The sequence below is a fragment of the Cyprinus carpio genome, chromosome A2 (assembly GCF_018340385.1).
Source record: "Cyprinus carpio isolate SPL01 chromosome A2, ASM1834038v1, whole genome shotgun sequence".
Lineage (NCBI taxonomy): Eukaryota > Metazoa > Chordata > Actinopteri > Cypriniformes > Cyprinidae > Cyprinus > Cyprinus carpio.
In genome coordinates this window covers 22,078,470-22,100,971 of record NC_056573.1, presented here as the reverse complement: position 1 = coordinate 22,100,971, position 22,502 = coordinate 22,078,470, and the positions used below count along the sequence as shown (strand labels likewise).

The 22,502-nt window shown below is 36.0% G+C and overlaps 1 protein-coding gene across 6 annotated transcripts in view; it reads right to left on the bottom strand.

Annotated features, from left to right (window-relative positions):
* The window catches only part of LOC109058176 (YEATS domain-containing protein 2-like), a 35,355-nt gene extending 15,330 nt beyond the window's left edge, over window positions 1-20,025 (bottom strand). For 2 of the 6 annotated variants that reach the window (XM_042778761.1, XM_042778803.1), the window contains exons 1-16: window positions 19,792-19,986; window positions 19,555-19,620; window positions 19,345-19,462; window positions 19,166-19,263; window positions 18,831-18,923; window positions 17,939-18,166; window positions 14,692-14,804; window positions 13,015-13,176; window positions 11,752-11,863; window positions 11,228-11,272; window positions 10,187-10,391; window positions 9,652-9,876; window positions 8,513-8,674; window positions 4,064-4,158; window positions 1,895-2,077; window positions 287-527 (exon numbers count right to left, since the gene is read on the bottom strand). In XM_042778761.1, coding sequence (XP_042634695.1) covers window positions 287-527; window positions 1,895-2,077; window positions 4,064-4,158; window positions 8,513-8,674; window positions 9,652-9,876; window positions 10,187-10,391; window positions 11,228-11,272; window positions 11,752-11,863; window positions 13,015-13,176; window positions 14,692-14,804; window positions 17,939-18,166; window positions 18,831-18,923; window positions 19,166-19,263; window positions 19,345-19,444 — 2,062 coding nt within the window. In that variant the 5' untranslated portion in view covers window positions 19,445-19,462; window positions 19,555-19,620; window positions 19,792-19,986. Of the gene's footprint in view, window positions 1-286; window positions 528-1,894; window positions 2,078-4,063; window positions 4,159-8,512; window positions 8,675-9,651; window positions 9,877-10,186; window positions 10,392-11,227; window positions 11,273-11,751; window positions 11,864-13,014; window positions 13,177-14,691; window positions 14,805-17,938; window positions 18,167-18,830; window positions 18,924-19,165; window positions 19,264-19,344; window positions 19,463-19,554; window positions 19,621-19,791 lie in introns of all 6 variants that reach the window. The other 4 variants (XM_042778778.1, XM_042778794.1, XM_042778768.1 and 1 more) reach the window with 4 other exon arrangements.
* Window positions 20,026-22,502: the final 2,477 nt, after the last annotated feature.

Below are 22,502 nucleotides of genomic sequence, written 5' to 3'. Positions count from 1 at the left end.
AATTTATGAATCTCTAAAAACCAGCACCTATTTTAAACACCATATTCTGATTGGTTGAGATTGTCAGTTTGTGTGGTATTTCGTTTTCAGTGAGGACAGAAAAACAATCTGATGCTGGTAACTTGTCACATTACCTCTGGCTACATTTAGTTACTTTACAATTCGTTAATTAGTTGTAAAAAAACAACAACAACAACAACAACAACAACAGCAGAGCAGAAATAACATGAATTAAATGGCTAACTTTATGACATTATGATGGTCAAGAAAAATTGTGTACTCTGACCTCCACTCTTGCCACTTCCTCCAGACCCACTTGCTGCCTTGGTAACAGCATGCACCTGCTGTCCCGTGATGCCGCTTGCACCGCTGCCTCCTCCACTGACGATTGCCTTAGCGACACCCTGTGCCACCACTTGCTTTTGGCCCACAACCTTGGACACAGAGGGGCTGGACTTAGCAACCAAGATCTGCCCGCTGCTCATGGAGACCTGTTTGACAGCAGAGCCCAGTGGAATCCCCAACACCTACACACACACACACACACACACACACAATCTGTTACTCTGCAACTGGAAATACTTGTAAATTGCACAACTGATCTATCATAAATCAATAAATGAAAAACTTTTGGTGTCCTTTTGGTACAAAATGCAGTTTTATAAAATATTTACTGACCATCTTTCCTCTACACATATTTTAATTAAGCATAATCAAACAGTTAAGTACACTACTGTTCAAAAGTTCTGGATAAGTATGGTTTTTGCTCATCAAAGCTGCATTTATTTGATATAAAATAGAGAAAAAGTAATATTGTGTAATATTATTAAAATGTAAAATAACTGTTTTCTATATTAATACATTTTAAAATAGATTGTATTCCTGGGAAGCAAAGCTGAATTTTCAATACTCCAGTCTTCAGTGTCACGTGATCCTTCAGAAATCATTCCAATATGCTGATTTGATGCTCAAGAAACATTTCTTATTATTATGAATGTAAAAAAAGTTGTGCTGCTTAATATTTTGTGGAAACCACAATAAAGTTTTCAGGAATTTTCGATTAATAGAAAGAACAGCATTTATCTGAAATATAAATCTTTTGTAACATTATAAATGCCTTTACTGTGACTTTTGATCAGTTTTGTTCATCCTTGCTGAATAAACTCTTATAGACTCCAAACTTTTAAACAGTAGTAGTATATGTTATCTATTAAGTCTTATTTCAATATGAGAAAGGGTCATTCAGTATAGTACAGTACTGCCTCATACAGTAATGCTGATTAGTGGTTACACCTTTAAGGATCTGGACACTTTAAAGTTATCTTTAAAAAATATATAATATTTATACAAATCATAAAGAAAATGGCTTGACTTAAAACCCAGAGATCTAATGAGTAATATAAAAAAATATGCAATAAATGTGCTCAGGACTCTAACGTAACATAATTTTTGCGCAGAATGACTCTAAACAGGATGTCTGAATGACTTTGACTCTCAGGTGCTAAAAATGGCCGCAGTAAAGAGATAAGTAGGAGGTCCACAGAGACACAATGACCTGAGATATGTTTAGACTGCATGACCACAGCGCACTCCAGCTACAAAAACTCTCACAGACAGTACGGCCTACATTGTGGGATGAAACTATAGAAATAAAGAACTGAAGTATGGAACTAGCTAGACATTTTTTTTTTTGGGCATCATAGGAGCATCTGAATAATCTTTGAGCCGTGAGCCCAAATGTTTAGGTAAGCAGCTCACTAGGTACTGAAACACAGGCAAAGGACATTGTAGGATTGGTGTAGAAACACTCAAATTATGAAACGTAAATAGTCAAAATGAACATTACCATAATGATGAACACAAAACAAAAAAAACAAAAAGCATTCATAAAAACCTTGCTGGGTGTGGCACCTCCTCCAGTCCCTGTCCCACTCTGTTTCTGTGGTGACATGGCTATCATGTGACCGCCTTTCACTGTCACATACTGTTGTTGCTGCTGGGATGTTGCTGTGGAGACGATCTGTTGCTGTGGTGATGGCTGGGTGGGCACCTCTCCTGGTTCTTGCTTAATTATAACTTAAGACAGACAGACAGACAGAATTTTTATTACTCTGTGCTTGTCACATTACTTCAAGATGTGCACTGAAAAGCCATCAGTTTGATTCACGGTTCAATTTCAAATATATTTTCAGAGATATTGGATGTGTGATCCAATCCAAAGTTAATTTAGTGAATCACACATTCCCTTGAGTAAGATAAACACATGCTTCTCTGAGGGAGAGGATGAACATTGAGATGAACTCAGTGAACTCCTGCCAGTAGCACACAGCAAAATGCTAACTTAGACAAACTTCGTCAAACAAAACACCCCATATTCTCAACATCACTGTCATATCTCTCATATAAACACTCTTAATCTGAATTTAAAATCAAATGTTGTTCCTTTAAAAACTACAGTGTAAAAAAAAAAAAAAAAGGTTTGATACAGCTACTCATTCTTTACCCTTCGCCCGGGAGATTGATTGACAGGCAATCTGACCAATCATAAAGCTAAATCTGTTATATCCAACAAACAAACCAGACAGGATGAGAGTTGACTAATGTGGGTAAAAAAAAAAAAAGTTGGGTATTGACGTCGTTCCGTGATTGAAACAAGATACCTTCTAATGTTCATTCAAGTTTATTTTGTGCTACAGTGGGGAAAATACTTATTTGATCCCCTGCTGATTTTGTAAGTTTGCCCACTTACAAAGAAATGAAGGGTCTCTAATTTTTATAGTAGGTTTATTTTAATGGATAGAGACAGAATACCAAACAAAAAAATCCAGAAAAAACACATTATATAAAGGTTAGAGATTGATTGCATTTCAGTGAGTGAAATGAGTATTTGATCCCCTACCAACCAGCAAGAATTCTGGTTCCCACAGATTGGTTATGTGCCCATGTGAAACACAGATTAGTCCTGCCATTATTATTCATCCATCTTCATGATTTCTGAAGAATCATGTGACACTGAATACTGGAGTAAAGATGTTGAAAATTCAGTTTTGCCATCATAGGAATAAATTAAATGGTACGAATATTTCACAATATACTGTTTTTACTGTATTTTTTATCAAATAAATGCAGTCTTGGTGAGAAGGGACTTCTTTCAAAAACCTTACTGACCCTAAACACAAAGCACAAATTATTTTTGAAACATCTGTGAACCATTCTACCATTCAAAAGTGTGTGTGTGTGTTCTGGGAATACTCAAGTCTTCTGCACAGCTTGCGCAAAAGCAGCAGTATCATGCCACAGATAGATGTCCCATTTTAAACCTTCACACACACAGCTGCTGCAGACCTTTTACTGCACCGCCTGGCAGTAACTATTAATAACTACCAGTGTTAATTTAGCCCGCAGTGTCCAGAAAACATTGAAACACCCTCAGAGAATAACCCACATAGAGAGAGACAGAGAAAGATCGTCACCTAATTTGAGTCAGTTTTTGTTCAGTTCAACAGAAGGACAAACAACATATTACTACCGTAAATGTCGGTATGAATAAGATTCAGTCAAACATTATCTTTCACTTTATAAATAAATGTAAAGAACAACAGAACCCATATTAATATAGCTCTATAGAACAATGACAGACAAATGAATCCCTATTTAGGGATGTCTTCCTCTTACAAGTTTCATTACAGTGTGAGTACTGATTCATCATGCTAATCTACCTGAAGGGGAACTGATTGTGCCACATTGTTTTCAACAGCCTACATCTGTATTTTTCAATTATGGGTGATTTCACTCACAATACCCACATAATTTCTACTGATATTTTTTTCTCATCAACCCACAACTCACTTCAGTTGCTTTGTAGGATCAAGAGAGAGATGCTCACCACTTTAATGGACTGCTAAAGGGAAGCAAAGCACATTTACCAGTAGGTAAATTCTTCTTCACAAGTTCTTAACACATGGCTGGACTTGAGCAGCAAGAATCCAAACTGCGATCAAATGTGGTTTGCACTGAATAAATCCATTCACAGAGAGAGAAACATATACTCTATCAGTCTCACCTTGACCCCAGAGGACAGGAAGCTGCTGGTGTGAACTTTAGGAGCAGGTGATCGAGCACCATGGGCTGTGCTGCTCTGCTTGGCCGACGGACTGCCTGAGATCAACACATGAAAACAGCAGATATAACAAATATGTATGGCACTTCATCTGACAAACAACCAATTTCTAATGCAAGTGTTTTCTTCTGTACATATAAGTGAAATGGATTTTCACTCATATGTACATCAGCTTAACTGAGTTTAACGTGATGTCTGACATACACAACAAGAGAGAGGTCAGTTGGAAGATGAGGTTATGACAAGGCCATAACCATGTCTTGAACACTGCGGGGGGACCGACTAATATATATATGCTAATAGGACAGAGATATGCTGTGTATATGCTAATAGGACAGAGAGCATCACAAATGGGCGGGACTTTCACCGACTATGTCGTCATAGTCTGGAACTGCTCGTTTGGAGAGACTGTTTATGATTTTTTTGGAATTATAAAACAATAAGTGAGTGGATTTTTACCATTATAAGCTGGTTGTTTTCACACACTGCAGCCACAAAACTGTGTTCAAACACCTGAGTAGATGCACATCTTTTAAAGCAAACACAGTGGTGTTTTGTTTATGAAAGAATGTGCGTTTTTAAACTAGTCTGTGATTCATGATTACCCATTCATAATTGCTTCACTCCTGTACTAATCAGCCATTCGAACGAATCAACTGAAATAATTATTCAATGATAATAATTATAGTGACCGCCGCCACTACTAGCAGTTTCAGTTTCATTTTTAAAAGTATCATTTCAGTCATTTCAATTATCATTGAATATTTCTATAGGCTATTAAAATTGTAATATTTAAAACATTAATCTCAACATAAATTTATGAATTTAATTGCACTCATGCCACTTCTGAGCCTCATTAAACATCTGAAAATACACCTACAATCCACTTTTGTCTTCTTCTGTGCTACCTAGTAGCCTACAAATTAACGTTATTACTGTTTTCATATGATTGCTAACTTATTCTTACTTGTTCTTATTGTATTGTTTTAAATGGACATTTTAAAAAGCCTATACACATTTGAATTTGACATAATAACTGACATAGCCTAGAGTACTTGTAATAAAATTAGAAAATTTAAGGTATTAAGTTGTAATGTTGTGGTTGTTTTTTTTTTTTTTTATTTTTTTTTTTTTTTATAGAAGGTTACTCCTTAATTTTTTGACTGTGGTCCTAAATTTTTTTAAATCTACGAGTGCTCCTTAAAAGAAAAGTAAGCTCAGAGACCTGAGAAGCAATCACAAATGTTGTCAACACTATCCCTTGCCTTTTATTAATAAAAAAGCTTCAAGACTAGACTTGTGCCAATACGATATATCGCGGAAATGAATATGCACGATATTGTTATCGTGGGCACTTCTAAATACCGTGAATAATTATATATTACAAATTATTCAGAATTTGGAATGCATTTTAATAATATTTTTCCCATCAACTGCTCAAAATGAACAACACCGCTGTATGCTGCTTGAAAGAGCTTGTGAGCTCTGATGTAAACAAGCACGTAAGAGAAGCACATGGGGGAACAGTAAGAGACGCACTAAATGAAAGCACATTCACTCTCTGACAGCAGATGGCGCTAAAATGCAGCCCTTACCCTGTAAACCCCATAAATAAAGCAGCTGCTACTTTCTAAACCATTTTTAAATTATTTTAAATAGCCATTCAGATTTGTGTATTTGCTATGGTGTTCATCACAGAGCCAAATACTTAAATATTTAGACTTAATAGGCTATTTATTTTTAAACTTTTTTTTTTTAATCTGGACTACAACATGCCCTAGATATTGTTTAAAAGTGTTTTGATTCTTTATTGTTCATTCACACTTTACATTAGGGCTTCTTTAGTTAACAAACTGCCAATAAAAAAAATCTTCTGACATTCATTAACCTTAGGTATTCCAATATTTAATAACACATTGTTAAAATTGAAAGTTGCAACTGTGTTATTTAATGAGCTAACATGAACTAATGCATTAACTAAGGTTAACTAAGGAGGTCTTATTGTAAAGTGATACCTATTGGTCTTTATAGTTCTTTTGCACTTTAATGTGTAAAACTTAACTTTATATATTTTTTCTGTATTGCTTTATTGTATTTAAATGTTCAGTTATTTGTGTTCAGTTTTTTACTCTTAGTCCGGTTTAAGACTTTTTTTTCAGAGGTTGACCGAAATTTAAAACAATATTTCTACAAAGATTTGCATCATTTTGGCACAAAGCGGTTTTCTGTCTGCATCTTTGTGTACAATGGAATAGTTCCTCTGCAGCATTGTTTAATCTAAATGTGTTAAGACTGCAGCTCTGCTGTTCCATGCTCAATTTCTCCAGTATATGTGTGAACTGACAAAACAAAGGAGTTTATTTACTCCAAATCTCATAATGCACCATCCCCCAGGATGGTTGGCATGCTGCTGCTTCTCCAGATTTACAGCCTGATTTTCACAAGCACTGTTCTCCAGTAACACAAAGACAGAGATCTTAGAGCTCAAGACAAGCATATAGTGATTTTCTGAAGCTGCTGTGACACTCCGAGACTTAAAGTCTAATTAATTTCCATTCAAATAGGAAAATGAATTAAAATTACTAAAGTTGTCATAACATACTGTTATTTCAAGGATTTTTTGTTTTCATTTCTATAAGGTGATTTTTATTTTTATAACAAGTTCTCACAGACAATTGAAATCTGGACAGTGAACTAGCTTCACTCATCTTCATGTAATACGGATACATTTTCCCTGTAGGGAATCTTAATTTGTGGGCGATGCCTTAATAATTCATAAAAGCATGTAACAGAATATTTATATGTTGCTGTTAGTTTTAATTCAAACAGAACAGAGTCAGAACACAGCAGAGTCATAGGAGATTGAAAATTTAGTGTGCAAGATACAAAGAAAGCATTTTTCAAAGATCCGCTCAAATCTTTTAATCAAATGTTTGAATCATGTGTCTTACTGTACCTAGATAGCATTTAGTGCATTAAAGGCTTGTTTTCAGTTTCAGCATCCAAAATAAGGATTTCTGCAAGTTTTAGAAGGTAAATCTAAACTTGCTTAAGACCTTTTTAAGACTAAGAAAAGAAAATACCTCTGCTTCTGACCACTAGAATATGGAAATTGATTTTAATGTACCTTCTGATCACACTGCAATGTTCCTCAGTATTTTTTTTATCTTGTTTTCCAGTGCAAATGTCTACAAATACTTAAATCAAAATACATTTAAGTAAAATGACAGGAGATTATTGTTTCCTGTAAAACAGATCAAAATGAAGTGAGTTTATAATTAAAACAAGAACAAAGATTTCCCAGTGTTTTTAGAAAAGTCTAGTAAATGAAAGGGAAACATTTTCATACCTCATTGACAGATATTTGTTCTTGTATTAAGCATAAACTCAATTTATTTTGTTACATTTATCAGTTAATTAAGAAATTGTATATTTATTTAAGAGTGTTTAGGTATTTGTACTGGCATACTTGGTCATAATCGAATTATCTGCAGTGTCCTGCCTACACTTCAAGCGTTCTACACTTGACACAAATGCACTCATGATGCCCCATAAAGCTGTCTACATAGACAGCCATTAGTTTTTGAAAACCAGCTATTTTCTAAAGCCCAAGAAAAAAAGACAACTATGATTCCAGCAGTCATGAAAATAGTGTTAAGTTTTAAGTAGTATTATTACGTTTGTTCTCGTTTTTGTCCGTCTCTAATGGTCACTATGTTGCTTTAGCACCACAGCACAGAGCTCTGACCACCCACACACACACTCATCTTGCCTGAGAGCATGTAGGTGTGTTTCTGAGAAGACCTGTGCATGTGTGTTGTAAATATGTTAACAGAGGTGCCAGAATGCAGTTATAGGTGATACAGCATTTGCGAGAAGCACATCAGTTGCGCAGCCATGGAGGTGGAATTTGTTCTTACACACACACACACAGTAATGTTACATTAACTGCATTCTCAACACACTCCTAAACTCTCAGTGATGTGGTCGCTATGGCAACCTGGTCTTATGATGGCCTGTAAACCCACAGCATGAGTCATGGGAAAGAGTGAAGCTCATAGTGTGTTTGTGTGTGAGCATGAAAAGGAAAAAAATAAATTACTGAAGGGTGACCTTGTACTTTATAATTTGTCTTCATCATTCACTCCTGACACTCTCTCACTGTGTCCTTCCCATGCACAATATCTAAAAAAAAAAAGTAATTTCACTGTCTTCTCTAAAACCAGAATTTTGCCGCAAAGCAACAAGAACAGTCAATCAGAACTTGTTCAATGTTGAAAATAAAGGAGATGAAATAGAAACCAAGAGAATAATATCAGATCAGTGCGATTTATTGTGCGGTAAAAGCGACACATTGTTACTCTGCGTGTAGGGATGTGGGAGAGTATGTACCTGTAGCTGCAGGTGTCGATGCAGCCATATTAATGACATGCCCTGGTTTGTCCACGATAATGTAGGGGTTATTTATGACTGAGGGGCTGGACTTCATGTGCACTGGGGTGGAAGATGATGTCCGGGGGAGAGGAGAGTGACTAGGGGTGGAGATAGGAGAGCCTGGAACACAAAAATTGTGTTTCTATGATTAGATTTACAGTGTGAACCTCATAAACTTCTAATCATGTTTCAGAGCCACACAGACTGCAAATCTTTACAGAGCAGTTTCACATCTTTACAATGGTCTTCTTTTCTTGTCTTATCTTTATACAGCAAACCAGCTGTGTTTGATGTTTGGAGTTTCCTCAAAATGGCAAACTCGAGACTGACTGACTGACTGGCTTTAAACTATTTTTGAGTGTCAGAGAGTACAGCATTTTAATAAGTTATTGGGAAACACAGTCATGTTTATGTAAGTTCATGTCAAACTGCTACAAGTCAAGTATTTTCCTAGATTTGTCAAAGTTTACGAGTTTCACAGCATCAAATCTTTGAAAGTTAGGCATTAGTAAGTAAACAAGATACAACTGGTAGTTTGGTAATTTTGCATGCTAATCAGATGGCCTGTGATTATCCCTTGAAAACCTACTGCCTTTCTTTCAGTTGTTTTGGCAGTCAAATGCTTTTTTGTGGATATATTCATACATTAAATATTCATTCATTTTACCATAGTGAATAAGTGGTGGAACAATTGCTTCAGGACCAATTTAAAGTTGAGTTTGGGTGCCACTAGGGGGCAAAACACGACAATCATAGATAAATGTCAGAGATACTGATATGGTGGCATAAGTGTGTGGTTATTGTACAGAATAAGACCCAATTTAGACCAGATTTTATAAAGAGTAGGTCTGGCAAAGCAAAACTAGGACATATCAGACCGAGCTCCTCTTAGATATGCTGTCACTTGCTGACAGCAAATCTATAATGAATTATACAGGAGTTTCACAACTTTCTGACAGTCTCCTTTTCTCCAGAAAATCGAAACCTCCAGCAGAAAAAAGCCAGAGCAACATGAAAAAGACTATATATAGAGGATTTTACTGCTTGCATTTCAAGTCTGCTCTTCTCCACCTTCTTTGTGCACCTGTGAGACTCACCAGACACAATCTTGCAGCTCATCGTGATCGGCTGGAATGATTTCCCAGGTGATTCGGCAGGACTGGGCACTTGCCCTTGTGAAATTATCTTACAGCTGGCCGTGATTGGCTGAAAGGCAGAGTTTCCGTGGGAACCAAGAGTGATTTTCTCAGTCCTATTTGACTGTGAATTTCGTTCAGAACACGAAGAACGCACCGACTCACTCTTGACAGTCACACCTGGAACTGAAATAAAAGGGGGACGACAATCAATTTTGTAATCATTAGATCTAATCAATAATTCATTTTCTACACATTTAAGTTTATTTTAATACAAGTGACGTGGGCAAGGAATGTATAATGAAGATCTAGTCTTGGACTGATACTGGTTTTCAAAACACAGCTTCCACTGCTTATGCAATAAAGTGCAGACATCCTACTAATCCTCAATCAAAATAATCCCATTTTAAAGATACAATATTAGACTGCATAATTCTTTTGTGCTAGTATGTGGCATCTTGTGAGATGGACAAGCATTTGTGTATGTTTTGTCTACCTCTATCTGAGCTGGGCTGATCATCATTAGTGTGCTGAGAGGGAGAGGAGGGCCGCCGAGAGCCTTGGGCAGCTGTGGAGGAGGACGAACCAGACCCGCCCACAAACAGCAGATGAGAGGAAGATGATGATGATGATGAAGATGAGGGGGCAGAGGAGATGAAGTCATCACCTAGTGAGTTTCTGTGGAGCTCAACATCCACTACCTTTAGGAAATAAGATATTAAGAGAGAAAGATTTTAAAGATGAATCAAGATATATTTGACAGTTGTAATAAACCTTGTCAACACAAAATCATTTTAGAACTATAAAATCCTGCACTTTCGCCGTTTTACTTTGCTATGAGTGAACAACAACAATAAATCTTCTTTTGACACTTAACTCATAGCTCTAGTTGTGAGTTTGCTGCCACCTTGAAGACTATGACATTTTCATCACTATATTCACAACTGAGACCATGACCTATGTTCCTTGCCCATTTAGGTAAGTGATGTGCTCTTTCTTTAAGTTGATAACTGACAGACATACACAACATTCTTATTTTCTCATAGGATTTACAGTCCCTTTAGCCTTTCAACCTTTCAACCTGCACTGATGTGCTAATTTGATTCTGTATAAATGAGATGATCTTATGTAATTCTGCAAATATGTGTACATGACCAAGAATCTGCAATTTTTTTAATTTAGTACTGTCTTCCTGAAACTATTTAACAAAACATATATTTACATATATATTCCACAAGACAAAACAATATCTGAATTTACACAAATGATCCTGTTATAAAGCTTATACACTGGTTCTTAATACAAAGTGTTGCCTCCTTGAGCAGTAATGTCTATTCATAGCCTTTTTTTGTTGTTGTTTTGATAGTTGTGCTTCTGCAGAGTAGTACGTAATAAAAAGAAAATTCAATTTTTAGGATCTCTCATCTTAAAATAAAAAATCTAATTACGTAAACTTATAAAAAAAAAAAAAGGGCATGAAAACTTGTGAGCACAGCTGCAGTTTCATATAAAGATTAAGAAGCTCTGTGTGTCTTACCGTTTCAGCTCCCAAGGTCTGTAAACCTGTGTATGTTCTGTCAAGCTGAGGGAGAACAAATAAAAGATAAATAACAGAAACATTAAAAAGCACTCAACAGTCTTTGCTGCAGTGAATCTAAGGGGTTGATGGGTGGATGAAAATACTTTAATCTGCAAACTATTCTTTTTTTCTTGACATCTCGATTAATCTCCCTTTATTTTATCTTTGTTATCATAACCTATAACAAAAGGGATTGCTGTGACAACAGATAAAGGAGAAAGGAAATGGCAACAGATGGAATGCTTTATAAAAGTGACCATTTCACCTCTAGACTCAGAGAATCCCACAAAAAGGATGGATTCGTACAGACATATTCTATTATGCACAATTTCAAATTCAATAAATTTAGTAAATTTCAAATAAATTCTGAATGAATTTCCCATGAATAAATACAAAGATAAAGAGGGCGAAAAGGAAAGATGAAAAGGGCAACAAAAGGCTTCAAAGAGAATGTGTATGCAAGTGGTCAGTAAGTCTCTGACCTTTAAGTGGTGGATGATGTCGATACGTTTGTTCCGCTGATCTTTAAAGTGAATCTGCACACGGACAGGAAACTCTCCCCACCCTCGACGGGTCAGGTGAAATGGTGGCTCACTAAACACACACACAAGAGTTTTTAAGGAGAGACTTTCTCTCTCAGCAGGCTGAACTTAACAAATGCACCACAGGGCTGCATATAGTCTATAGGCTGCATCCTGAGCTAAGTTGCTCGTAGAGACCATTGTACAATCTACTTAGATGCTCTTGGGAAATGCAGCCTAGAGCAAAATTAATCTTCACTAATAGGGAAAAAATAGTAGTCAGTAGAGGTGTGCACAAATAGTTCAACACTATTCAAATTTTACTACGTGTTGCTTTGCTGGCCATAAATGCAGGGAATCCATGATTAATCCTAAACACAAACTAAAAGTCAGTTATAACTAAATGCATTGGGTGGTGCTGTGAAGCATATTAACAAGTTGATTGTATTTAATCACATAATATCATCGTGTGCCTTGCGAATTACTTTGATTAAAATGATCTTACTAAATGATCTCACGAATGGAATCACTTTTGATCAAATAAATCATTGAAACTGAGTTATAATATTACCACCACAATGAGAAATCACAAACACCAGTTGACTGAGAAAAGACAACAGTCCATGACGGCAGGTAAGCGCAGCTGTCCCCCGAGTGAGCTAAGAAGAGAGCTTATCTGACAGCGAAATGATCTCGAGACATATGCTTCCTTTAAGTTTCAGAGGGAGAGCTTTGTGTATAGGCCAATCGAGTGTATGTACGTTCTGTACTTTAATTGGCACAGTCTGCTTTTTTTTTCCATTTGCTTTGCTTGAGCTTGATTGCTTTTGTTCTTTATATATATATATTTTTGTTTACACAAAAGCCTAATCATAAGCTTGTTTAGAAAGGGTGACAAATTAGATTTTTTAAAAATGGTGTCTTTCTCCGTCATTTAAATAAACAAATATGCGAATATGCATTTTTTTTATGAGCTCAAATAATCGAATACAATATTTTTTAAAAAAGTTTAGGTTAAAAAGGTAAAAAAATAAAAAAAGACTTATTTATCAAGGATGCATTAAGTGAATAAAAAGTCAAAGTAAAGACTTAATGTTACAAAATAAAATATTTCAAATAAATGGTGTTCTTTTGAAAATTCTATTCATCAAAGAATCCTGAAAAAAAAAAACATCACAGTTTGCACAAAACTATTATGCAGCACAACTGTAAGTAAACACACACCTGACTTCCACAAGGTCATTGGGCTTGTAGCTGGGGTGCAGGAAAAACCAGACCTTCTTCACAAAATGATCAATACTGGGCTCTTTACGAGAACCTCGAACATACACCATCCATTTATGAGTGGACTGATCATTCTCCTCACGTTTATCAGGGGCAATATACCTGAGAGAGCGAGAAAACAACATCAGTCTAAAAATCAAACTCAAATCAATTTATAGTAGCATACACACATTCACTCATGCTGGGGAAGGTTTGCAGTTCATGACCCTGAGACAGAGAGATAAAAGCTAATGTGATCCTCCCAGTAACTGTCAGAACTGCCAACTGTCCAGTTATATTTAAACATGTTAAACATATTGAAACTCTTAATGACACTTATCTTCAAGATACAGTAGGTAATAACATTGGTAGCATTTTTGCTATGTGTCCACTCAGTAACAGCACAGATTAAAGTTCAGTTTATTTGCACGTGAGTTTATTTTCAGCTCAGCATGCATTATTTTTTTCAGCTACCTGCCTCAGTAATGTGATGTGTGCACTTCATTTTAAGTTTCTTGGGGGAAAAAAAGCATCTGCTACAAACATAAATAGAAAGTCGGGCTGTTTAGAGACTCTTTATTCAGATAAACAGCTTGAGTTTTTCAGCACACTAGCCCTTGAGTAAATGGTCTCATAAAAATCTTTAGTATCTCTGCAGGCAGAAAAAAATAAGCTTATATCATTGCTCATATGCACGCACACGCACACACACACTTGTGTCTCTCTCACATGCTCTGAGTGGATATTATGAGGTAAAGTAGACGAGGACTGTATGATAATTCAGAATAAATAAAGTTATATTGCTGCCTAGGGAAAACTAAAGCTTTGCGCCATGTGAAAGTTTATTGAGTTTCGTAAAAATAATACTTAGATTTTCTGGAGAAAGTGATGCATTTGAAAATTAATACAAGCTCAGAGAAATAAATATTGTTTCTCATAAAACCATCTGTCCAAATAACAAACTGCTACCATTCATTCAGAAGCTATTTCTTCTCTTGTGACAGAGAAGCAAAAAACATGATGGTTTGAAAAATTTGTTCAATCAAAAATGAAATTCTGTTATCATTTACTTGCCCACATGTCATTCTTCCTTAAATTGTATCGATCAGACTTTTCCATGCAATTTTAATGAACATATCTCCTTACCATAGCTGCACTTTATTCAAAGTCTTTCGAAGCCATACAACTTTCATTCAAACATTTCACTTCATTCACTGAAACCTGACACTGTATTTGTGTTCCACAGAAAGTCAGTCAAATAGTTTTAGAATGATATTAGGGTGACATAAAAATAACAGAACGATGAAGGAATATTATTAATATTATTATTAATATTTTTTGGCGAATTATCCCCTTGAGATTGCAGAGCTGAGAATAAGTCATCATACTCAAGAGCACACCAGTATTGTTCAGAGGAGAACAAACATCATTCAGCTTCCCAGAGGGGCTAAATCAAATCTCTCTAGTGCAATAACAAAGATTTAGGCCAAAATGCCTCTGGTTGTTGGAATAAAGCTAATCTACACTACAAACAAATAATTAAATGTTCTCCAAATCACCCAGGGTTTACACTGTGCGCAACAGACATCGTGCTAATATAGTAAATTTAAGCAAAGAGACAAGTTTAATGCTTCATACTTCGATACGTTGCCCACAACAATGGTTTTCTTCATGTAGAGTCGAGAAGCCTCCTCTCCTGTAGTGTGGTAAGTCACATGCTGCTCTAAGGATGATGGTACACCAAATGTGTCCTACACATGGGAGTGTAATAAAAAAAAAAAACAGTTGTAGGCATAGAGTAGAAGTTCTGTAGCATTTTGAAGCCATGCAATCCATCAGGGGTTTTACGTTAGCAATGTTCAATTTAAGGGGTAAAATAAGATCTGGGGTTAAAATTACTTGAACAGACTTTCATGTTTTGTTCTATAACATAAATAACAAACATTAATTGCATTTTTTTTTAATAAGCACTTGTGTAGCAATTTTTAAACATGCCTTGTACTTAAATGCATCTATATTCTGTTTTCACAGTACCTTAAACTGCTTTATCTAATTTGATTCTTTATTACGCTTTAAAGGGATAGTTCACCCAAAAATGAAAATGACCCTATGATTTACTCACCTTCAAGCCATCCTAGGTGTATTTAACTTTTTTCTTTCAGACGAATACAATCAGAGTTACATAAAAAAATATCCTGGCTCTTCCAAGCTTTATAATGGCAGTAAATGGTGGTGGAGATTTGAAACAAAATAAATTCTACATGGCTCCAAGAGGTTAATAAAGGCCTTCTGAAGTGAACAGATGCATTTGTGTAAGAAAAATATCCATATTTAAAACTTTATAAACAGTAATTTCTAGTTTCTGCTAACTGTCGCACAAGCCTTCACGAGAGAGTGGAGTTCCAGGGGATGATGTAGGAATGCAGAACCACAAAGGAGAGGCCAAAAAAAAATACCAGTCACGAATTAGAAGTACAAAATTAGGTTTTGTAAAGAAAAATGTTGGATCCTTTGCTGTAAACAAAACTTGGTTCTTGCAAGATGCATATTCTCACCGGAGCTTACACTACGCCTACATCAACGAAGCACTTACTGGGCTTCAAAATCTAGACCACCATTTACTGCCAGTATAAAGCTTGGAAGAGCCAGGACATTTTTTAAAGGGGTCATATGATGCAATTTCAATTTTTCCCTGTCTCTTTAAAGTGTTACAAGCTCTTGGTGCATAAAGAAGATCTGTAAAGTTGCAAAGACTAAAGTCTCAAATCCAAAGAGATATTCTTTATAAAAGTTATGACTTGTCCACGCCCCCCTAAAATGGCTCATTCACACATGCCCCCATGTCTACGTCACGATGTGGGAAGATTTGCATAACACCGCCCAAATATTCACACAAAGAAAGGCGGCGTAACTTTTATTCTTACTGTTGCCGCCGGCACCATGTTGTGGAGACGCTGTTTTGTTGTGAAAGCGAAGCTTCTTTGTTTTGCCTTCCAAAAGAGGACACAACTAGAAATCAGTGGTTAAGTTGTATTTACAACACTTGTATTCAATCAAAATATTCAGATGTGTACAGCGCATTTTATGGAGGACAAGGACTGTTTCCTGTGAGAGTAGCCTACAATGCCGGTGTCTGTTTCTATAAAGTGGGGCAGTTACAACTTTGCAAGGACAGTCTGGCGCTTCTGACACACATTCTGTAAGTACAAAGTACGTTTACATATTTAAAGAATTTGCCACTGACGATCCAAACGTGAGTTTTGAGCAGTGTTGAGTAGCGTTTGTTGTTTTCTCCGATCACAAATGCAGACATGGTTTTATGTTTACGCAGTTTGATACGCAACACAATGTGTAAAAACACAGTATAAGTCATTACAATCAGTTATGTCCCCACTGGATGCAACAAATGCCACGTTTATAATGGGTTATATTGTTTTAAGTAAGGCAGTGTTTCCCAATCCCAGTCCTCTTATCACGTGCAACGTTTGTTCTATTCGACCATAAGTGCCCTGCGAAGTGGACATCACAGGATATTCCGCCATGATTCCAGTTTGAAACGAGTGTATATGTTTCATTCAAAGGGCATTAAAGTGTGCTAGGCGTGAATTTAAATTGTATTTATTTACAGAGGTATATTATGTCACACTCGTCTGTGTGTGAAGACGCTGCAGGCAGCGCAAATCCATGAATGAATGTTCGGAAGTGAAGTAAACTTCAACAGATTTCCCCTGCTCAGGGAGTAGGGAGCAATGAACAAGGTGCAGGGATCTTATCAATCGGACCGCAGTTCATGCATGTAGCTCTCTTCTAACAAGCTGGTTATATGAATCGGGTGTGTTAACTAAGAGAGACAGGCAAAATATGCAGAGCAGGGGGGCGCGAGGACTGGGATTGGGAACTGCTGTGGTAAGGGTCGTAACATTTCCGTCACACGTTTGAGGCATTCAGCCAATCACAACGCACTGGATAGCTGGATAGCAGTGTACTTTTCAGAACGATGAGCTTTGTAAAAATCGATGCGTTTCAGAAGGCGGGGCATAGAGGAGAAACAATAATGTACATTATGTGGAAAATAATGTGTTTTTTAAACCTTAAACCACATAAACACATTCCATTACACCAAATACACAACATAATGTTCTTTTTAGCAACGTCATATGACCTCATAACTCCGATTGTATTCATCTGAAAGAAGAAAGTCATATACACCCAGGATGGCTGGAGGGTGAGTAAATCATGCGGTAATTTTCATTTTTGGGTGAACTATCCCTAAATTTAGACTTACATCACTTGCATGATAAGCTGTGTGTTTGTAATGAACAAACCCATTAAGAAGTATTCACTTTAAATTGTCGATTCTGCCAAAACACGAGTGCTTTCATTAGTGAAAAAATCCATCTTCTGTTGTTCTCTCACATCAAAAATCCACCCACATGTTTGTTTAGAACTGTTTTGTACTGTTTTCAATTGTAAACAATTTTGGTCTGTGCATATTTCTCTCTTGATTCAAGCAACATGCAGCTTTTTACTTTACAAGGCATTAATTAATGGACTAAACTGAATATGGATTACTGTGATGTTTCATCAGCTGTTTGAACTCTCAGTCTGACTGATGGCACCCATACACTGCAGTCATGTAATGCTACAATTCAACAAATATGTTCCAATGGAGAAAAACTTATCTACAGCTTGGATAGCCTAAACGTGAGTACATTTTCGGTAAATTTTCATTTTAGATTGAACTATTGCTTTAACCATGGTAAAACTTCTGTAATGCAACCTCTTGCAGTTTAATTATTTTACTACTAATACAATCAGGTTTTGCAGTACTATTACTACATCTTAAAAACCTATTAAATGTTTTGACATTGTGTGGGCCACTAACCTTTCCTGTGTTCCTGCCGGGTCGTCGTTCACGTGAAGCGCCATCCTCTCTCCCACTGTCCGTCTCCCTCTCCCCAGCCTCCCCATGTTGGCTGAGGGATTCGGTCTCAGACTGGACCTGTGATGGCGTCTCTGAATTCTGGTTCAGTGGAGACGAGGAGCGGGAGGGGGAATCGTAGAAGCGTTTTATGGCAGGATGGTTCAGCACAGATGGGTCACTCTTAGAGGCCTGGAAGCAAATGAAGTCAGTAATCAACTGTTTGGGCTTAGAGTCAGAAGACAGTTCTACAAAGCAGCAAACAAAACTGGATGTATGTTCATGCAGAGTGAGCAAAACAAAAGGTTTTTTTTTTTTTTTTTTTTTTTTTTTTTTACATATTTCAGGTGCAACATTGTTTGCCCACTTTTCAGCAACCTTGGTTCCAGAAGTATTTTTTCATTCATTCAATCCCATAGAGATATTAAAAAAGTCTTTGTTTAAGAGTTATAAGTTATGATCCAAACCAACCAGCTACAAGGTGAATCACAACATTACAAACTTTTATTTGAAGGAAAAATACAAATGTACAAGATTGTGTACTATACGACTTTAATTAGAGAAAGAACTACTACACTGCCATGAAGCATTGCAGAATCATGGGTAATGTATTTTTTTTTCTCTTGTTGAACATGAATAATTAAATTAAAATAATATTGACTGATGACTTCAACAAAAGCAAATCCCATTGATTGACAACCTCATAGATCACAGCAGGCTTGTCTTTAATGATTTATAAATCATTACTTAAAAACAGTTCCCCTATAAAGAAAATGAGTGGGATTTTTACTTCTGAAACTCGACTGTTTTACTCTATAGATAAAATGTATCAGTGCATCTAATCTCTATAGATTACCTCAGGGACTTTAGGCTGGCCAGCATTGGCATAGTAGTTTGCGACAATGCACGCTCTGAGCTTGTCCATCATTCTCCTGGCCTCGTTCAGCCTCTGAAAAAAAGAAAAAAAAAAAACAGATCAGATTTGTCATGTAGTGTATTACAGCTTTAAGAGTTTACTTTGTCTAGGTACGTTTTAGGCAAGATACTATGACTTTTAAATTAAATGTTGACACTGTACCCCTAACTGAAATTAAACACAGATTCTTAGCACTTGCAACACCACAATTAAAGTAGTTCCAGACAAAAAAAGCACCGCCAGTCCTTAAATAAAGTGAGTGGACAGACGATTACCTGCCCGATGACCTCGATCTCATGCTCTTTATTCTTCATCTCCAGAGAAAACTGATCCTTGATGATCGCTTCAATCTTCTGCACAGCAGCTTCACGGGCTGATATAAAAAAACAAAACAAAAGCATATTAAAAACAACTTGTGTGATACTCTACATCACTGTTAGTAACCTAATCTTACCATTCTGCTCCACCACTTTACTCCTCTTGTTCTCCTGCACTTGAGTGATGTCCTCATAGTCAGGATCTTTGTCCTCTATTTTCCTTTTCACCCCAGACATGATCACTCATTGGCTGGACTGCAGACACAGTACACAACATGCCACATAAACAACAACAAACTTATACAGGCACACAAAGGCTGAGTCTCAAAACTTAGTTAGCTGCTTACCTGATTACTTATAATGTCTAAAAGTGCGTCCTAGGTAGGCAGCTTGCAAGGTTTTGAGTCACAGCCCTAGTATATGAGCATACAAGTGTCATTATATTTCCTTGACAAATTGTTATTAGTTGTTTCAGAGGTTTCAAAATAACTAAAAACAGAAAGAAGACACTGCTAATCTGACATACACACAGACCGCGCTAAACAAAACAACAGCTTTTTAAGCAGTTATTGTAAAACTCTTACCACTGACGCTTTTCTAAACTGCACAAAACGTGACGTAAATATGCATAAAAATGGTCGGTGTGTTTATTTACACGTTAAACGTACGCTGAATTTGCTGGTGAGATCTTTAAAGGTGAGGTGTTTAGCCGTTAGCTTGGGTTGGTCTCGCGCACATGAAAGTCTCGCGCGGACACACTAACTCGTGCAGGGCGCGTTCCCGCTCAGGAAAGAGCGCAGCGAGCGCGCGGCCTACATTAGCTAGATCAGAGGATTTCAAGCTGGAATCCAAGGACCCCCAATGGCTCCGTGGAAATATTTAGATGAAAACAGTAAATGAGTTATACAATAAATAAATAAATAAATAAAAATAAATAAATATATCAGTACTTTAATGAATAGGAAACAAATCTAATGGTGTAATAAAAATTGGGTCTTTATACAAGAAACTCAAACAATATTAGCTTTTCAATTATGGCCGAGAAGAATCACCATGTTTGGAGGTCTGTAGACTGTAACATCTAAAAGATTAAAAGCCCCTGAACAGAGAGCACAAATATTATATTAAAATATTATGTATAATATTTTTTACATTATCTATTTTATTTTTGCAAATATCTGCTTCAGATTTTGGTATAACATTAATTCAACGCACACACTGCCTACCTTTCGCTAAACTTCACACATCTAGGCTTTCAGTTCATCTCACGGATCTGCCAGGAGCAAATAAACTATGTTCTATTTACATGTAGTCCCAGTAGTGTATTTCTTAAAATTACAGTCTGCAAGAAAACAGTATATGCTAGAAAATAGATGGAAATTTAGGCCATGCAATATCTGAGCCTGACCAAAGAGTGGCGCTGAAACATTTACAACAACATCTCATCATGAAGTCAGAAGTGTAATTCTGCTCAGGCATGTTTAAAAAGCAAAAGGCACACATGTACTGCTCTGGCATTAAATACATTTTCTTTTTTTAGGCAACTACTTATAAAAAAGACTGGCAGTACTGCAGTATAGTGATGGTATAGCAGTTGTATATTGTTGTATTTTGCAACATTTCTAATTTTAATTTAGTTTAACTTGATGTATTAAAATAACTAAAACTAAAACTGAAATAAAATTAATAAAAACTATATAGTCACATATTAAAAAACAACAACAAACTACTAAAAATGAAAAAATCCACAACAAAATTACTAAAACTTAAACTAAAATTAAAATGAAAATGAAAAAAATACAAAATTAAAAACTGATTCAATATATTAAAAAAAAAAATTTAATAGTATCTCAGTTATTACTAAAATAGCCCTGTTGTGTTCCATGATTTAAAAAAAGGGTAACACTTTATGTTAAGGTGTCATCTTATGTGTCATGCCCAAGTCATCCGTTCCAAGCAGCTCTTTACACATCAACACTTCGGCATTCATCACCTGAGGGGCTCCGCTTTGACTAATAATGAACATTAAAAGCACAAACATTACAGGAATTCACATTTTCATCATGCTTGCTTCTTCTCCTATATTTCCATTCATAAAGGAAACTTGTCTGTAAGTTTCATTTGTCATGCCAGAGCAAACTATTTCATTTGGCAACTGAAACATTGCTTCAGGTATGAACCTACAATCACAAAGAACCAGTGTCAAGAAAAAATAAAGAAGAAATCTTGAGAGGAATCAACACACAATGGAAGGTCTTTCTTTTCTGTTCTGCCCTTTTGCTGATGCTTAAAGAAGTTTAGAGGTCACCTTTAATAAGGAGCCAACTGAATACTGATTTTACTTGGTTCATTTGAAAATGCCTTCAGCTACCATTAACACTACTGTACAATCCGCTCTGTTAAAAGATTTTTACAATATTTAAATACATTCTGCATATTTGCCCTCAAAATAAGCACAGAAAATGCTAAAAGTCTGGGTCTATAGGCATGAGCTGAAACATGTATACAAGTACAGGACAAACAGTTTGAACTGAACTTAAAAATCTTGACCAGTTGTAAAGATGGTCATGGCTCCAGCGTTAGCTAATGAATTTAACAATTGGCAGGTATTATCTGGATAAGACATGAGCTCACAATGGGTTCACAAACGGTTATAGAATAACCAAAAAAAACCTGAACCTCAGACAAGACAAAAAATAATAAGTGTAAAAATAAAACAAACAATATACACTATTGTTTTTGAATATGAAAGTTCACTAAATGCTAAATGCCTAATTCAACCAACAGATTCATCAGGGTCAATACATATTTTGTGTTCAGTTAATTTTCATTTTTCTTTTTGTAGCCGTATTTGTTTCATAGGACACTTAATATATGCCATCTTTGTTTCTGTGTTATATAAATCATACAGGCATAGTTTTATATCCTATACACAACAACAAGAAAAGTTTAAAGTCAGCAAACAGCTGAACAATAACTACATATTGTCACTACATAATTCATATTTCAATCAATGCTGGCAACTCATAAACATTTCAAGTAATTCAGTTTGTAATTCTCAAAACTTCCTGTAAACTGTAAAATATGTAGTTGCTTTTGCTTTTAAAAGAGCTTGGGCAATCGCTAAGAATGGCGAAGCAAACTTTTTTTCAAAATGGAATTAAGTTTTGTTACAACCTGACATCTCCACCAAAGTATGAGGAATATAGCTTCGTTTTCCGTTTGAAGAATTTCAATAGAATCTTGAATAATGCACAGATACTCCAAGGAATGCCTGTTTCCGCAAACCACAAAA